At 34.1% G+C, this 15,693-nt stretch overlaps 1 protein-coding gene across 2 annotated transcripts; it reads left to right on the forward strand.

The window, feature by feature from the left end:
* The first annotated feature begins 9,971 nt into the window (after nucleotides 1-9,971).
* LOC111435936 (probable trehalose-phosphate phosphatase J) lies at nucleotides 9,972-12,642 on the forward strand. Of its 2 annotated transcripts, none has more exons than XM_023073552.1 (11): nucleotides 9,972-10,536; nucleotides 10,632-10,772; nucleotides 10,853-10,924; nucleotides 11,045-11,140; nucleotides 11,260-11,316; nucleotides 11,394-11,495; nucleotides 11,611-11,688; nucleotides 11,772-11,841; nucleotides 11,933-12,003; nucleotides 12,096-12,188; nucleotides 12,314-12,642. In XM_023073552.1, exons 1-11 carry the CDS (start codon nucleotides 10,246-10,248, stop codon nucleotides 12,383-12,385), a joined length of 1,143 nt encoding a protein of 380 aa, XP_022929320.1. In that variant the 5' UTR covers nucleotides 9,972-10,245; the 3' UTR covers nucleotides 12,386-12,642. The 2 variants fall into 2 exon arrangements, with proteins under 2 accessions (XP_022929320.1, XP_022929319.1); XM_023073551.1 differs by having other exon boundaries at nucleotides 11,045-11,126; nucleotides 11,237-11,316.
* Nucleotides 12,643-15,693: the final 3,051 nt, after the last annotated feature.

Below are 15,693 nucleotides of genomic sequence, written 5' to 3' on the forward strand. Positions count from 1 at the left end.
AGCATAAACCTAATTACAACTATATCCTTACCTAGCATTTTAACCAGTTTATTTTTATTTTCGTGTATCTCTTATAACATGACCACATTGTCTACTTGTCTTAACGTGTTTTTAAGAGCAAAAACTATACCTACAGACCGACATAGGTTTTTGTAGCATGTTTTGTCATTATTCACATGCTTTTAGAAAGTACTTCACTCTAGGGAAGATTGTTCCAAGTTGAATACATTTAACTTTGAAATTTCTATGATTGAGCCACAGACAAGAAATGTGAGATCTCATATCGGTTAGGGAGGAGAACGAAACATTATTTATAAGGGTGTGGAAACCTCTTCCTAGCAGGTGCGTTTTAAAAACTTTGAGGGGAAGCCTGAAAGGGAAAGTCCAAAGAGGACAGTATATGCTAGCGGTGGGCTTGAGCTGTTACAAATGGTATTAGAGCTAGACAACGGGCGATGTGCTAGCGAAGAGGCTGAGCCCTGATTATAGTGGATACGAGACGGTGTACCAACAAGGACGTTGGGCCCCAAAGGGGGTGGATTAGGGGTTCCACATCGATTTTAAAAGGGAGTGAGTACCAGCGAGGATGTTGGACCCTGAAGGGGGGAATAGTGGATTGTGAGTTCCCACATCGGCTTGGGGAGGGAGGAGAACAAAACATTCTTAGGGGGGAGGGGTGGATTGTGAGATCTCACATCTGCTGGGGAGGGAGAAGAACAAAACATTCTTTATAAGGGCGTAGAAACCTCTCCCTAGTCGACACATTTTAAAAATCTTGAAGGGAAGCCCGAAATGGAAAACCAAAAAAGAACAACAATAAAAGCACACCATATTGATATATAGTAATTATTAATTATTTTAAACATTTCTTAACCCTCGTACCCTTAGGATCGCTCTCATTCAGATATGATATCGGTTCATTCATGTATCTCTCGAACGTCACGTTCTCTCCAATATTTCAAGAAAGTATATGTAATTCGATAAGAATAATCTCCTTTAAAAGTTGGGTAATCTTCTAAATGTCTAAAACTAGGTAGAGTTGAACCAATACACATTCATGGATCGAAAAACGCTTCCTACATTAGCTTATCAAATCCCGAAATGTCATTAAAAGATTTAGATCTATGGGCACGAGAACATGGGAATGATGAACAAAAACATGTTCTAAATAGTTGAAAACACGAGGAAAGTTGAATAAGAACAAGCCGAGTTGGAAGAGAATTCCAAGTCAAAGTGTTCCTTTTCTTTGTCTCTTGAATCAAACTCACCAACTCCATTTTGAAGGGTCATTATAAACTTGACCCTTTTCCAAAACCCTCTTCCTTTTCTTCTTTTTTTTTCACTTTCTTTATCACTGCCAATCCATTGGTTTCATTGTATCTGGACGTTCCTATATTATCTACTTTGACTCGTTACTTATTGCCATCAATCAAATTTTCACGTCCTTACACTGAAGTTTCCTTCTCCTCTTCAATCAACATGGTACCTCACATATTCTCACCAAAATTAAATGATTAAAAAAACGTTATCTAAAAATCAGAAGCCTACGAAAATACTCGATATTGGTACAGTGTCACAAGCTTTTTCTTCAATGCAATTATTATTTAGTTAACTTTTTAAAATAGTATTAATTAAAAATATCTGCTAAAATTAAAATTAATTTTTTTTTTGGCTATTTTGATAATGACAGTTCAATTTATTTTATTATAGTAAAAACAAATTAGTTTGTTTTATTTATAAAATTTTAGGTCAGATTCCTTTATTTATTTTATCTTTCAGCTTTGAATTTTGATTCTAATTAATCTATATTGATATTTAAATATTGCTAATTTTTTAAAATAATGAATTAACACGGTGTAAGTGAATTTAAAAAAAAAAAAAATAGAGTAGAGGAGAAAATAAATTAAAAAAGGATATTTAATTTTGAAATTGGTATTATATAATAATGATGACAGGGATGCGGACAACGTGGACGTCCATTATATCTACCTGGACCTTAGTAGGAAAATGTGCCACTTTCCTTAAAATTACCAATTATTTCAGCTCCCATGTTTTTTTTTTTGTTTTTGTTTTTTGTTTTTTTTTTTTAATAATTCTTGAAATATCCAATCAAGCTTTGTCATTCCTTTTCTCCTTGAAATGATAAAAAAAAAAAAAACTTTATTAAATTAGTTTATACGAGACGTGTTTATCTCAACACTCTAGATTAATGGATTGGAGATGGAGCGATATACGAATTCAAATAAGGTTGAAGTTAATGGATCAAGACATAATTATTCTCCTTCTAATCACGTTAACGTTTTATTGACTAATGTTAATCGTTCAATATATAAAAAATATCATGGTCTAAAAACGACTAATATATCGCTCGAGATGAATATTTTATAAGTTATTATTACGAAGTATTATAATCGATACGACACCTAATTGTCCAGCATTCCTTATGACATGACTACTGTAACATCCTAAGCTCACTGTTAGCATGTATTGTCAACTTTGGCCCATTACATACGTACCAACGTTGTAACATTCTAAGCTCACTATTAGCATGTATTGTCAACTTTGACCCATTAGATGTGTACCAACGTTAGTCTTACGGTTTTAAAATGCGTATGTTAGGGAAAGGTTTTCATATCCTTATAAGGAATGCTTCATTCCTCCCTCCAACCAATATAGGATCTGGGTGTTAGGGAGAGGTTTAAAAATTCTTATAAGGAATGCTTCAATCGATATAGGATCTGGGTGTTAGGGAGAGGTTTTCATACCTTTATAAGGAATGCTTCTCCAACCGATATAGGATCTGGGTATTAGGGAGAGGTTTCATACCCTTATAAGGAATGCTTCTCCAACCGATATAGGATCGGTAACGACCCAGATCCACCGCTAGTAGATATTGTCCTCTTTGGGCTTTCACTTTTGGGCTTTCACTTTTGGGCTTCCCCTCAAGGCTTTAAAACGTGTATACTAAGGGAAGGTTTCCACACTCTTATAAATGGTGGTTTGTTCTCCTCCCCAATCAAGGTGGGACATCACAGGATCTTACTATGCGCTAAAATCTACCCCTTTGGATGTCCTGCATCCTCACTGGAACACCGCCTGGAACATTCATATTTTATAAGTTATTATTAAATTTGGAAAGAAAAAGAAAAGGAAACAAAAAAGGAATGCGATTACACGAAGGATTGGGAGAATGATCCGCTGGAAAAGGGGAGAAGAGGCATGGAAAGACATTGGTTCAATAATTTTGACACAAATTTAGATGGGAAATGGCTCATGATCATATGTCAAATTGAAAAGATATTAAAAAAGTGATTAAAAATTTGAACTTTTTATTAGTTAATTAAAAAATAGCACCCAAATGATGGATTGAACTAATTATATACCCCTTTTTGGCTAACCCATAATAATAAATTGTGAAAGGTGGTGGGAGATTCAAATTTGGGAGTATAATAATCATTCAATATCAAAATCAAATTGGGATTTGAACACTTACTTAACCTAACAATCACGTAATTTTTAGATACGACACTTAATTGTCCAACATTCCTTGCGACATGACTACTGTAACATTCCAAAACCATCGTTTATAGATATTGTTCACTTTAGCTCGTTACGTACTGATGTCAGTCTCACTGTTTTAAAACACGTATGTTAGGAAGAGGTTTCCACACCCTTATAAGGAATGATTTAATTCCCTCTCCAACCGATGTAGGATCTCACAATGTGTTAAAATTCACCACTCCTTAGGAATCCAGCGTCCTTGTTGACACAATGTTTGGTGTCTAGCTTTGATACTATTAGCGCATCGGTTGGAGAGGGGAACTAAACATTTCTTTCAAGGGTGTGGAAACCTCTTCCTATCATATATGTTTTAAAATCGTGAGGCTTACAATGATACGTAATGAGCCAAAACGGATAATATCTGCTAGAGATGGGATTGGGTTGTTACAACTACATTACCTAGTTATCACGGTTAAGAGTGAAGACTATCTCCATAAATTAATACAATTTTTTTCAACATGTTCTGTCTTCACTCACATGATTTTTAGCTATAAACACATATTTCATTAACTTTTTTTTTAAAAAAAATATAATTCTCCATTTTAAAATTTAAAATATTCAAAATCAAATCAGCCGACCAACATTTACTAACATGGAACATAAAATAAGGAATCAATAGATTGCACTCATTATTCTATAGATTTTAAAATGGAAAATTTAATTTAACGTTTTGATCTATATTTAGACAACAATCAAATCATGTTCGGTAGGATTTAGATCTACAACATTGAATTTTGGAGACCCGCGTTCTACCAAATTGAATTAATAGCGTTTTATTATCAAACTAAATGCAACCCTAATATCTCTTGCATACATATATTATCATATATCGGCAAGATTTCTATGAATACATGTCATGTCATTTGACACAAACTAATCGATTTTGCTACCCACATTATCGACATAATTGATATCATGACGTTATTTATGAACACGCTATTTATGTGTGGATATCGAGATTGAAAAAGGTAGCTTAATATGTTATTTTTGTGATTATACAAACATGAAGGATATATAGGTTATAAGTTATCAAAGCTTTTTAGAAAAGGGAGATAATGAAAAGAAAAGATAAGATAGGGTTATAAATTAGAAAGAAAATAATGGATAATAAAAAAGGAGTAAATCCAATGGACATTAAAGGGTTAATAATAAAAAAAGACATATCATTGCCAATACTATGCTCCCAATTTGCTACAACATTATCAATGCCTTTTTAAACCCTTATTTATTTGCACTTTCTTTTTCCCTTTTTTAATATTATCATGCTTATAATTCAACATTAAACTTTTAGTTTACTATCACTTTATAATATATACCTAATATAACCACTAAGGTACGTTAATGAACCTAAAATACGTGTGAATGAGAGTGATCGTAAAGATATAATGGTTAAGAAATGGTAGCTTATGAATGATGATGCTAAAATGACCTATGTTGGTTTGCTGTTAAACGAAGTTGATAAGGGAATTTTGATCCTTAGTCCAACGATACAAGCTTTTGTTGAATAAGAACGATTGAATGAAAGAAATTAACACCGCTTTGTACAAAATTCGGATTGACCAAGAGATAAAGCTAGAATTAGATTTTCTATTACAATAATTGCTTCAAATGTAGTCTGTAAAAAAAGTTTTTTTTACAAATATTTATAGTTTTTTCCAAAAAAAAAAAAAAAAAAAAAAAAAAAAAAATCCCACTCTTCGAAAACCTACTAAAAGAAGTTAGTGGTGAAGTTAGTGGCCATGTCCACTAAAACTTCCCACCTTTTTGGCCGTTACAATGAGTTATGAAATTAAAATAATAAATAAATTATCAATCGTCCACTCATTCAACCGTCCGAATATTCACTTTCGAATTTTCACATTGTCCTTCATCAATCAAATCAGCTTATAACACATGAAATAGAGGTTAAACCGAGTCTATCCAATTTTGTATATAAAGAATGAATACTTGTTGAATCTTCTTGTTTTGGATCATAGTTGAAAAATTTAAAACACCATGATACTCATCAATAGTTGAAGATAAGTAGGTAACATAGTTATGTTGCAAAGGATACAGGAGAATGTCAATGTCAATGTCATCAGGTATTGAATCCACATTTCAAATCTCTGAATCATGGAGGTGTGATGTTATAGAAACTCCTAGGGTTAGAATAACATTATATGATATCAAAATTTAAGGTTATGACCAGTACGAGTAATAACTTAACAGAAATTGACATGTATTCGTTTATTAAAGATTGAAAGTTCAAATCTTCATATCTACAAATCGCCCTACAGAATGGTTGCGTGTAAAAGTGTAAAGGAATTTGAAGAACGGGATTTTCCGTGCCTAAAACGTAACAATAATGTTCATTCTAATTTAATATGACGTAAGGTATTTAGAAAATTTGATTCCAAAAGAACCCCAATTTGATTTGTTTTGGTCAATCATTCTTAAATATCATGCACCAAAGATTAAATTCCCAAATTCATATCAAATCTAAAAAAAAAAAATTAAAAAAAAATAATGAAATAAAAAATATGGAGACATCAAGAATATCACCTCAAAAACTTTGATGCTTATATTTACCAAATTTAATATAACAACTTGATTTATAATAATAATGAAAAAAGATTTAAGCTTTATTTATTTATTATATATATAATCCCAATATTTATCTCAGGTGTATCATCAGAATATTCTCGACAAATTGTGGCATATGATTCTTCGATACATATAGCGTTTTGAATTGGTCAAGTAGACCGATTTCTAAAGTCAACATTAACATAAAATATTAATTTATTTTCTTTAAAAGAAGTATTTAATTAATTTATCATTCATGTACGCACGTCCATATACTTCAAGAATAATATCTATATCTATATCTATATCTATATATCAAGAATTTGTAATCTCGGGAATATGACCCTCGATGTTCTTTTTTATTTTGAAATAATAAAAGGGAATTTTCAAATAATTTAGATAAAAAGAAAATCTCATATAAAAAAAAATTAATTATCACATATATAATATATATTTATTGAAGATATTAATCAAAACTCTATATTATTTTCTTTTATATATATATATATATTAACATGGGGACAAAATTAGGGGTATATGGGCTAAAAATGTGAAGTAATTAAAAAAAAGGGGAAATTTTATAAAATTTGTAACTATCAAGAGAGGGACGCGGAGTGGGGCAGGAAAAAATAGAATTAAAATAATTTATTTTATTTTTTTAAAGGAAAAAAAAAAAAAAAGACAAAAATATTAACAATGAAAGGTAGGACCTACGATAACCTTAAGGTGGACGTGGGAACCATAGAGGAGAAGAAAGATCAGGATTGGTGGGGTACCACACGTGTCACACATCCAACCAATCAACTTGAAATATGGTGGGACCCTGTCTAAGTGACGCGTGGCTATTCCTCGATTGGGCCCTACATATTAACAGAAACTTCCAGTTTTATCTCTCGAACTTCTATTGTACAGTTGGTTGGATGGCGGTTACTTTCGGAGTGTTTTTATTTATTTATTTATTTAATAAATAATAATAATAATAATTTATTTTTTGAGGTAGTGTTTGGTTGCATGTCTCACACTATCCCGGAATCGGAATAAAGGTAGTGTCGACGGAGGTAGTGTTTGGTTTATTTGCGTATACCTGTCTGAGTGTTGGGAGAGAGTCTCACGTTGATTAATTTAATTACGTTTTAAAATAACTTGAAGCAAAACTACAAGAGCTTATGTTTAGATTTGAAAGAAAGAGGAAAGGAACGAACGAACGAATGAATGATACACGTGTATTGTTGTCACGAAAGGGTATTCGTGGCGGGCTAGCCAAATGCCATGCTCTGCCCTTCCCCTACCATTCTTTTGTTTTGTATTCTTTGTCATCTCATCGGTCCTTTCTATCCACTCACTGGTTTTATCTAATAACTTTATTCAAATTTCATTCACCATGCTTTCTCTCACTCTATATTATTAAAATTTTTATTGTTTTGCTTTTGGTTTTTTTATTTTATTGAATTTAATCTAATCTAATCTAATCCGTTTTGCCAGAAACAGAGAATGGAAAAGAAAAGGGGAGTACTCAAAATTTAATTTTTCTCGAGCGTAACTGATCTATGTATATACTACACCAGCCGGAAATTGTAATGCAAATTACTCAATACGAATCATTTATCAATGACCGATAACAATTGGACTCGATTTTTTAAATTGAAGGATCTCCAAACACGTGTTTTAAGAATCTTTTGTGATGTCTCTCGGTCTCTCCATAAGCTCTAAAAGAAATAAAGATTGAGGAAGATGGTTTGAAAGGGTTAGATACAAAGAATAGAACGAAGCTTTAGGAGGACGACTTGTCGTTTCATCCTTTTTTTAAGTTTTAACCACAACCACTTTGCTTCCTTTGCTTTATCAACTTTCCTTCTAATGTTGTCTATACATTTTATGAGACGACATAAAGCCAACCATCGTACCACAACACAAAGTAGTTATCTAGGAAGATGCTGCTTAAAAAATAACTTTTGTGCTGTCACATTATCAAATATTTGTATTTGAGTTAGGCTTAACTACCGAACTCGACACAAAGTATGTCCTTTAGGGTTATTAAGGTGGGTGCATTTAGAAAATATTAGCAGTGGGCTTGAACTAGACACTGGGTGGTGTGCCAAGCGGGGTGGATTGTGAGATCTCACATTGGTTAGAGAGGGGGAACAAAGCATTGCTTATAAGGGTGTGGAAACCTCTACTTAGTAGACACGTTTTAAAATCGTGAAGGCGATATGTAATGAGCTAAAGCGAACAATATCTGCTAGCAGTGGTCTTGAACTATTACAATACTAAAATCAATACCTCGACTTAATATAGAATATTGAGACGGAAGATGTTAAGTATCGTAAGTATATGAGTGTATGATGAGTAGTTGAGTTGAGTGACTGGCAATTGAGAAAATAAGTATCATCATATTTTGAGTTGAACATCGTTAAACAAAGACATATTTTAATAATGTGTCTGGTTGAAATTTGGATGTCTGACATTTTGACTAAAGATATATGTCTAAAACAAACGAGCAATGATGGTAACTTATCTGTTAGGTTATGAGCATGAATGGTCATATATGCTATATATAGTAAATATTTTATATAGCAAATGATAATACATGGTAGATAGTTATATATAGTAGATCGTTACATCTAATAAAACTATATATATATTATAAATAATAGACAGAACTATATAAAAGATTTACTTCTGTCTTCTCTGTTAAGGTAAATACTTGAAATCATCAATATAAACCTTTAGTTAACGTTCCTGGATGGATCCTTGGGAAAGAGGATCAAGTTGGCCCTTGCAAACAGCTTGATGCACTATCTCCCTTCAACCCTTCAAGCGAAATGCGGTAAATGGAAGAAAAATCCATGAACCAACCCCATCATTTCCACCCTGTAGGAATTACGAGGGGTCGCAGACCAACCATAAAACCCGGTTCAATAAGTGGAACGCATTAGCTATTCGCTATCTGGTTGGACAGTAAGGGGTCGGAGAAGGGCAATCACTCATTCTTAAAACCAGCATTCTTAAGACCAAAGAGACAGATGAAAAAAGGGAGAAAGCTCTCCGTTCCTGGGCCTTCTACACGTGGCAAATTAAAAGAAATTGAAGGACTAAATAAAAGGAATGACAAATAATTGAATAATATTGGATGTAAATAAGTGCAAGTGGTTGTTTAAAAGTAAACAAGAGAGAGAGAAGCCAGTTTTGATGTGTCCAAAGAGAGAGAAAACATAAAAAGGCATAAATTTGAAGCAAATGGGCAGCTTGTTTTGCTTGGAAATAACTAGGGGCGTTTGTTTATTATTAAAATGACATGTCTCGATATTTGAAACGATAACTTATGTCTTATTAGTTAATGGATAAGATATCAAAATTTATCTCGGTTGATTGAGTTAATAATTTGAACACAGTTCATAATTCAATCTAACTCTCTATTTTTTAGTCTCGTTATTTTTTAAATTATTTAAAAATTTATACTTTATTTATACGGTTAAACACTCACAAGTCACGATAACCTTAAAAAATGTGGTTTGGATGGAGTAATTCAGGTCGGTCCGATTCTGTGCTAGTATGAACATACCAAAATAAATAAAAAAAGTGTCCTTGTATATAAAAATCCACGTGGCAAGAATGTACAGTAAGTTGACTGAGACCATGGAATGTCGGGCACGTGGATTTGAACTGTTAAGATGCGCCGGTGAGAGGGAGGAGGTGCGGTTACGGTGACGGCTTAAAGAGTTAAGACGGCGGGTTGGGGTGGTGGGCCACCTGGATTTCCGGCTGTGGACTCCACCTCTTCTGAATTCTCATCTCCTCCACTACCCCTTCTCCTTCGCCACTATAAATCCACCACTCATCTTCCTCTCTCTCTCCACTCTCCACCATAACTCTCTCTCTCTCTGTTCTTGCTCTGTTCTTACTCTGTTCTTACTCTGTTCTTGCTATGTTCTTCTCTCTTCTCTGTATTTTCTCCTTCCTCCTCAATTCCTCAACCAATTCCCCAAATTTCCGTTCTTAAACTTTCAATCTTTCTTAGACAAGAATTGGGTCGGTTTCTGTGTTCTTGTAGATCCCAATTTGAAGAAAGAGAAAACCTGATTTTAGTAAGGATAAAAACAGAGTACTGTAATTGTTATTGAGATGACGAACCAGAATGTGGTAATTTCCAACTCGGAATCCGGCATCAACATGTCCATCACCGTCGCCGTCTCTAACTCCTCCATTTTCGCCACCACTGCTCAGAAACCCCCACCGGCTCCTGGCGGTTGTGGCGGTGGCGGTGGCTACATCTCCATTTCCCGTACAAAGATTCTCAAAGACCTCGATGTTAATGGCGGATGGATTGAATCAATGAGAGCCTCCTCTCCCACCCATGTTAAATCTCTCTCTTCCCTCTCCGCCGCCGACGACCACCACCATAACTCTTGGACTGTAAGAACAGAGACACCTTCCTCTATCATCTCCTTTCATCCCATTTGTTAAGTTTTTGTTTCTTTGAGATTGAATTCAAGTTCTCTGTTTCTCAGCTTCATCATCCGTCGGCACTGGACATGTTCGATCAGATAATTGAGGCTTCCAAAGGGAAACAAATCGTGATGTTCTTGGATTACGATGGAACTCTTTCTCCAATTGTTGAGGATCCCGACAAAGCCTTCATGTCGGAAGCCGTAAGTTCTCCCAATTTCATCACCCATTTCTTAATTTCTTCCGTTTTCTTGTTCCTCACCGTTTTTTCTTTCAATTTCAGATGAGAAAGACGGTGAAAAAGCTCGCCAGCTGCTTTCCGACCGCCATCGTGAGTGGCAGATGCAGAGACAAGGTACTTTTCTACAACAATCATAAATTAAAAAAAAAAAAAAAAAAAAAGCATCTCCTTTTCCTTTTAGAAAACTCACACTTTTTGTTCGGCGATATCGCCGCCGTGCGCGACGGAACGCAGGTGTACGGATTCATTCAACTGTCGGAGCTTTACTACGCCGGCAGCCATGGCATGGACATTAAAGGCCCAACAAAAAGCTCCAAATTCAAGAAAGCTGTAAGTCAATAACAACAACAAATTAAAACAATATTAACGTTAATTAGGCGATTAATATTGTAACCGATTCATTTTAAAACGCTAATTTTGTTGACTAATCCGAGGTTGTTCTTTTTCAGGATAATAAATCTCTTCTCTTCCAACCAGCTAGCGAATTTCTTCCCATGATAGACGAGGTTCATGTTTTTTTTTTTTTTTTTTTTTTTTAGTTAAAAAAAAATTAAATTATTTATTTATTTATTTATTTTTACAGGTTTATCAAAAACTGGTAGAGAAAATAAAATCAACTCCAGGGGCTAAAGTGGAGAACAATAAATTCTGTATCTCAGTGCATTTTCGCTGTGTTGATGAAAAGGTAATAATAATAATAAATAATAGTAATTATTATTATTATTATTATTATTATAATTTATAATTTATAATAATTATTATTATTATTGTGACACTTTTTTATTATTCTATACTTACAGCAATGGAATAATTTAGCACAAGAAGTTAAATCAGTGGTTAAAGATTACCCAAAGCTCAGACTAACTCAAGGAAGAAAGGTTTGTACAATTCTCACTCTCTTTATGTACATATCTTCCAAGTATATATAGAGGGAAAAGCTTATAACGAGCTACCGTTACAGGTACTAGAAATCCGCCCGACCATCAAGTGGGACAAAGGCAAGGCGCTCGAGTTTTTGTTAGAAGCGCTAGGTTGGTTCTCTATGATGATTTGGAATGGAATGACTGTGTTTTTTTATCTTGATCTTTGTATGTTAAACTTATGTAAAATGTTTTAATGTAGGGTATGCAAATTGTTCTGACGTGTTTCCTATTTACATTGGAGATGATCGTACGGACGAGGATGCGTTTAAGGTATTGTATTATGTTGTTATTGTCGGGTTTAAGGTTGTCAAGTTGGTTTTATCAATGATTTTGCTAAAGATTATGGGTTTTTGAATATGTAGGTTCTAAGGGAAAGAGATCAAGGGTTTGGGATTTTAGTGTCTAAAGTTCCTAAAGACACTCATGCTTCGTATTCTGTGCGAGAACCTTCCGAGGCAAGTTTACGAAACTTATATATACTTTTAGGTGTAGAGAAAAACCCAGAAAGGACAATATCTGCTAGTGGTGGGTTTGGTCTTTTACGCGTTTTCTGATGAATTTTGGGACGTTTTTGTTACAGGTTATGCAATTTTTACAACGTTTGGTGCAATGGAAGCGACCACCTTTGCTTAGAAGACATTGTAGGGTTTGAAAGGGCAGTCTTGGAGGGAATGTTTTGTGTTCGAGTGTGGGGTGGGGTGGGGGGAACTCTTATGTAATTTGCTTGTTGTGTAGGGGTTATATTAGTCCAAAGAAAAATAGGAGAAGAGGATGTGGGGAAAACCAGAAAAATTGCAACTTTTTTTTCTTGGCCTCAGTGCCCTTCTTCTGCTACACATATCTGTAAACTAACTGTGTTTTAAGACCAAAAAAATATATATATATTGTAACGTAGCAATCTTTGTCTCTCGAGAAATTTGTTTTGGGTGCTATAATTCGACGTAAAACTTGTCACTTTAAACATTGAGAATCTCTACAATGATATAATATTATTCAACTATATATATATAAGCATAGCTCTTGTAGTTTTGTGTAAGAGCTCAAACTCACCGCGAGTAGATATTGTCATTTTTTGGTTTTCTTTTACTTTCAGGTTTCCCTCAAGGTTTTTAAAACGAGTCTAGGAGAGGTTTCCACACGCTTATAACAAATGTTTTGTTTCCCTCTCCAACCAATTTGGGATCTCATAATCCACCCTTTCGAGGTCAATGTCCTTGCTAGCACACTACTCGGTGTCTTGCTCTGATACCATTTGTAACAGTCCAAGCTCACCACTAGCAGATATTGTCCATTTTAGCCTGTTACGTATCACCGTCAACCACCGGACGGTGTAAGACACTGGTCAGAAGTAGGGCTAGACCCTTTCCATTGATAGATATATTTTAAAATCATGAGGCTGATAACGATACGTAATGGATTAAAGCAAACAATATTTGTTGGTGCGGACTCAAACGGTTATGCTTTGCATTTGTTTGTCTTTAATGGGAAGAATGTTGAGACAACTTAACACAAAGTGTTCATTAATGGAAGGCTATGGACATATGAACGTGTAAAGAAAAGCTTTGGTATAAGTGAAGAATTTTTTTTCCAAAAAGAACATGCACTTTTGCAGCCACCATCCTATGGTGTTTTCCCCTTTCCATTTACCAACCATTCCAAGTGCTTTTAGTTTTTTTAGATTTTTTTCTTTTATGTAAGTGACCGGTTGATTCAATAATTTATACGGGTGGTCATAGATTGGGTTTGGTCTAGTTCAGACATTTCTAAATGGATTTAGTTAAACCTAATGGAAACTTATTAACTAATCTAATTCATAAAATGTTTGTTACTTTTCGAGCCAAATAATTTTGATAATTAAGTTGTAAAATAATAACTGAACAACAAAATTGTTATAATAATTATAAAAAAAAATAAGTTTAGGATTTCAAAATCTCGGAAGACCCAACTAAAATAAATTTAGAGCGACCATAAAATGATATTTAAACGTTCATTTTCTATCACGAGCTATTTCTTTGAAGTGTTTTCCCTTTTTACGAGTAGCTTGTCAAAGGAACGATGAAATTAAAATAATTTATAATAATTATTTTAGTTCAACAACATATACAGTAAATTTTCCAATCTGGGGAATTTGTTTTAGGTTAAGAATAAAGTTTAAGAATAGTCAACGACATTAATGTCTTAATAATGGTCCAAAATCAAATGTGGAGACATAATGAGAGCATATTAGAGTAAAATCAAATATGAAATTCCATGATTTATGGAGAGATTCTTTATTGACTTTACTTTGATTTTAGTGATTCATAATACACATTTAATTGAGAATCTTTTACCAAAGGATTCCTCATTCATTGGCTTGCATTTAATGAACTTTGTTTTGGTAGGTGATGGCTCTCGTTTTGCGCACGTTATTATAATCTTGAAGATTCGATATTGGTTGTTGAGGAGAATTCGACCTCATGAAGCACATAAAAAGACTCGTGAGTAAAAGTAGTGATACAGTCAAAACCCACATCTTTCTTTTCAACTGTGAGATCTCATCTCAGTCGGAGAAGGAATCAAACATTCTTTAGAAGGGTGTGAAAACCAAATAGAACAATATCGGCTAGTGGTTGACTTTGAATGTTACAAATGGTATCAGAGTCAGTCATCGAACGGTGCGAGACACTGGTTGAAATATGACTGGATTCTCTCCATAGTAGATGCATTTTAAAACTGTGAGACTGATGAGCTAAAAAAGACAATGTTACAAAAGTACTCAATTCTTTGTCATCCGTATGAAAAACAAAAACAAAAACAAAGCATATCACATGTTGACGGAGCTATTAATTGGACACATAAAAGTATTATCTAACCCTAGTTGGATGAAGATAAAAAATAGGGCACCCATAACAAAAAGCGATTAAATAAAGAGCAAGAGTAGACCTTATAGAATATAACTTAGTGGCTATGTATCGAATTATTGGAGCCATCATCCACAACTCAAAAATTCAATGACTTTAATTTTAGTATTATCGAAAAAACGACGAGCACAAAACGACTCTATTGCGTACACGGGGATTGTTATCGAAAACAAAAACAGCATAATAGGAGACATTTATTATTGTTTGTAAGGTACGTAAAATACACATAAGAAGGGGAAGATGCATGGGTTTTGGTTGCAAGAAATAATGGAGGAGCAAAGGTATATATTATTGATGAGTTTGTTTGAGGCAGAGGCAGCCGCAGTTGACATGCAGTGGTGGTTTTCAATTTTCACGCACACCAATGGACCAATTATTGGACCCAAATCACATATACCTCACCCTGAAATTATTATTAAAACCAAGCAAGCAGCAAAATGGAACTCTCTTTCTCAGCATACAAATGATACTCACTCACTTGTTCATCCTTACTTTATTATACCCATTTTCTTCCAACTTTTGAGGTTCGTCTTTCAATGGTTTGACGATCCCACTCTTTTTAAACATTTCTATTATCCGTATTGGCTCGTTACGTATCGTTGTAAGTCTTAGGGTTTTAAAACGTATTTGTTAGGAATAGGTTATTCCCCTCTCCAACTGACGTGGGATCTCACTGACACACCACCTAGTGTCTGGCTCTGATATCATTTGTAATCGCCCAAGCCCACCGCTAGTAGATATTGTCTGCTTTAGCCCGTTATATATAACCATTAGCTTCACGGGTTTGAAACGTGTCTATTAGGGAGAGATTTCCAACGCTTATAAGGAATGCTTCGTTCCCCTCTCCAATCGATATGGACGGTCACAAGATTTGAAATCTAACACTTCATTGCCCCAATATTCTCCTACATCCCTTACAACATGACCACGTTACCTTCTTGTTACATTGCCACACACAAGTCGTTTCAGCATATTTTGTCTTCACTCACATACATAATTTTGGAGTTTCTATAATTTAATTACGATAAAAATGTACATTTTTAGTGGCTCAATCATAAGA

The sequence above is a fragment of the Cucurbita moschata genome, unplaced genomic scaffold (genome assembly GCF_002738365.1).
Source record: "Cucurbita moschata cultivar Rifu unplaced genomic scaffold, Cmos_1.0 Cmo_Scf00051, whole genome shotgun sequence".
Taxonomy (NCBI): domain Eukaryota; kingdom Viridiplantae; phylum Streptophyta; class Magnoliopsida; order Cucurbitales; family Cucurbitaceae; genus Cucurbita; species Cucurbita moschata.